Here is a 1,896-nt window from a genome sequence, read left to right as displayed (position 1 = left end):
CCCCCCCCCCCCTCAATTTCATAGATGTATTCAATGCTTTATTGCTGATAATTAAAATCTTTATGTAGCCACACTCATTTAAATTTTCCTAGTGCTCAGTAAATTTTAGTATGCTGCTCAGTAAATTTTAGTATGCTGTAAAACTGGTCTTGAATATTTTGAAACGTCTCTTCAAATGCACTAATTAGCAACTGTCATTTATTGTAGGTGCTACAAAATATATTAGAAACAGAAAATGAATATGCTAAGGAGCTACAAACAATGCTCTCCAACTACCTGCGACCACTGCAAGCCAGTGAAAAGTATGTGAGTTTTTGTTTTTTAAATTAATGCTGTGAGCTCTTGTGTATTGGGGAGGGTTTTCCATGGTCCAATTTTCAATGTCAGTGTGTATTTTCTTGTGTGGACTGTGAGACTTGAGAGGCAAAGTTTGCTTTTATTCAGTTTGCCTGATGACTCAAACAGTCTGCTCCTGGATCCAAGAACCAATAAGCCTTTTTTAATAAGGTGGTAGGTGTTATTAAAGCACAATTAATCAATAACTGCAAATTGAAACACCTTTCCTTTACTTTGGCTCCAGGTTAAACTCTACAAATACTTCATACTTAATGGGAAACCTGGAAGAAATCAGTTCTTTCCAGCAAATGCTTGTACAGTCTTTAGAAGAATGCACCAAGTAAGTACTGTAAAATTCTAAGAAGCAAATATTTTTCATGTCCTGTATGTAGTTTGACATAATTTTTGTTCCTTTCACTTTAAGGCTAGTTGGTACTACAGCAGTACAGTAATAGGTGCTTGGATGATGCATTGATTGCTTGCACAGATAGATATTTGCCCTAGGATGCAATTGCTGAGGTAGGAATTTTGGTGTAGTTTGAAAACAGTTTGAATTTCCATGATGGAATTGCAGAGCAGTGGGGAAGTGGTAGAGGAAGTGGGGTTGGGGGTTTTGGAGGTGTGAATTTTAAGGTTTTTTTTTTTTCTTAAAGTAAGAAAAGGAATGAAGGGAGCTTACAATGTAGTGGAACATGTCCCTGTGAAGGAGAGGGTAAGTGCATGAGAGTTCTTGTGCTTTGTATTCCACCCTCCTGAACAACAGTAGTCAAGAAGTGCTGGGAGGGGTGTTCAGGACAGGCAGAGAAAATGATCTGAATTTTGAAAAAGAAAAGCCTCAATGCCTGTCCTGTACCACTTAGGAAGTATTAAGCACAGAAAGAACAGGGTGAAGACACCTGTCCTGCTTCCACAAGTTAGGCTGAAGTGGTGGCTGGGTATTTTTCAGCTTGTGTTTCAGCACTTGGACTTGTTAGGAGGAAGGTGACCATATCACATTTGAATTGTCCTAACAACTTTCTGGTGTTGAAACTCCACTGGAAGTGTAGCTGCTGTTCCTAACCTCAGCTGTGTCCTTTTTCTTGCCAGTGTTCTGGTTTTGTTTGACCACATGGTGAGCTAAGGCAACTTGCTAATCCAAATTTGCTTGTTTTTTGCCAGGTCAGTAACTTGAATCGCTGCTGAGGGCTTAGGCAAGTTTCAGGCAGCTGGGAGTACTTGGCTGTGAGAAGGAATTGAATGTCTTGGAGGAGAAAATACCTCTCTTGGCAGCAGTGCTCTTTAGATCAGCTCCATGTCTTATTTTGACCTCTGCCTCTGAGCTGCTCTGTGTGAAGCAGCAGCTTTGTCATGACAAGGTGGAAGCTGTGCCTGCAGGAGGCAGTGACAGTTGTCTGGGTCTGTTGCTGACTTGGGATCCCACATCCACCTGGGTTCTCTCTCTCTCTTCTGCCTCCAGACAAGTTGGACAGGAGGATGGTGTAGTTCTGCTGGTTGTTCAGCAGTGGAATGGGAACATTCTTGAAATGGCCTTTCTTCCACTCTGTGTTTGAGAAGGAAAGA

General features: G+C 41.3%; 1 protein-coding gene across 1 annotated transcript in view; it reads left to right on the top strand.

Annotated features, from left to right (window-relative positions):
• Nucleotides 1-680, top strand: part of LOC103779993 (rho guanine nucleotide exchange factor 7-like) — a 20,338-nt gene extending 19,658 nt beyond the window's left edge. Inside the window, exons 5-6 of the mRNA XM_008947640.1 lie at nt 208-302; nt 581-680. Coding sequence (XP_008945888.1) covers nt 208-302; nt 581-680 — 195 coding nt within the window. The remainder of the gene's footprint in view (nt 1-207; nt 303-580) is intronic.
• Nucleotides 681-1,896: the final 1,216 nt, after the last annotated feature.

Source organism: Merops nubicus, unplaced genomic scaffold, assembly GCF_000691845.1.
Source record: "Merops nubicus isolate BGI_N331 unplaced genomic scaffold, ASM69184v1 scaffold8759, whole genome shotgun sequence".
Lineage (NCBI taxonomy): Eukaryota > Metazoa > Chordata > Aves > Coraciiformes > Meropidae > Merops > Merops nubicus.
This window is presented reverse-complemented; position numbering and strand designations above follow the sequence as displayed.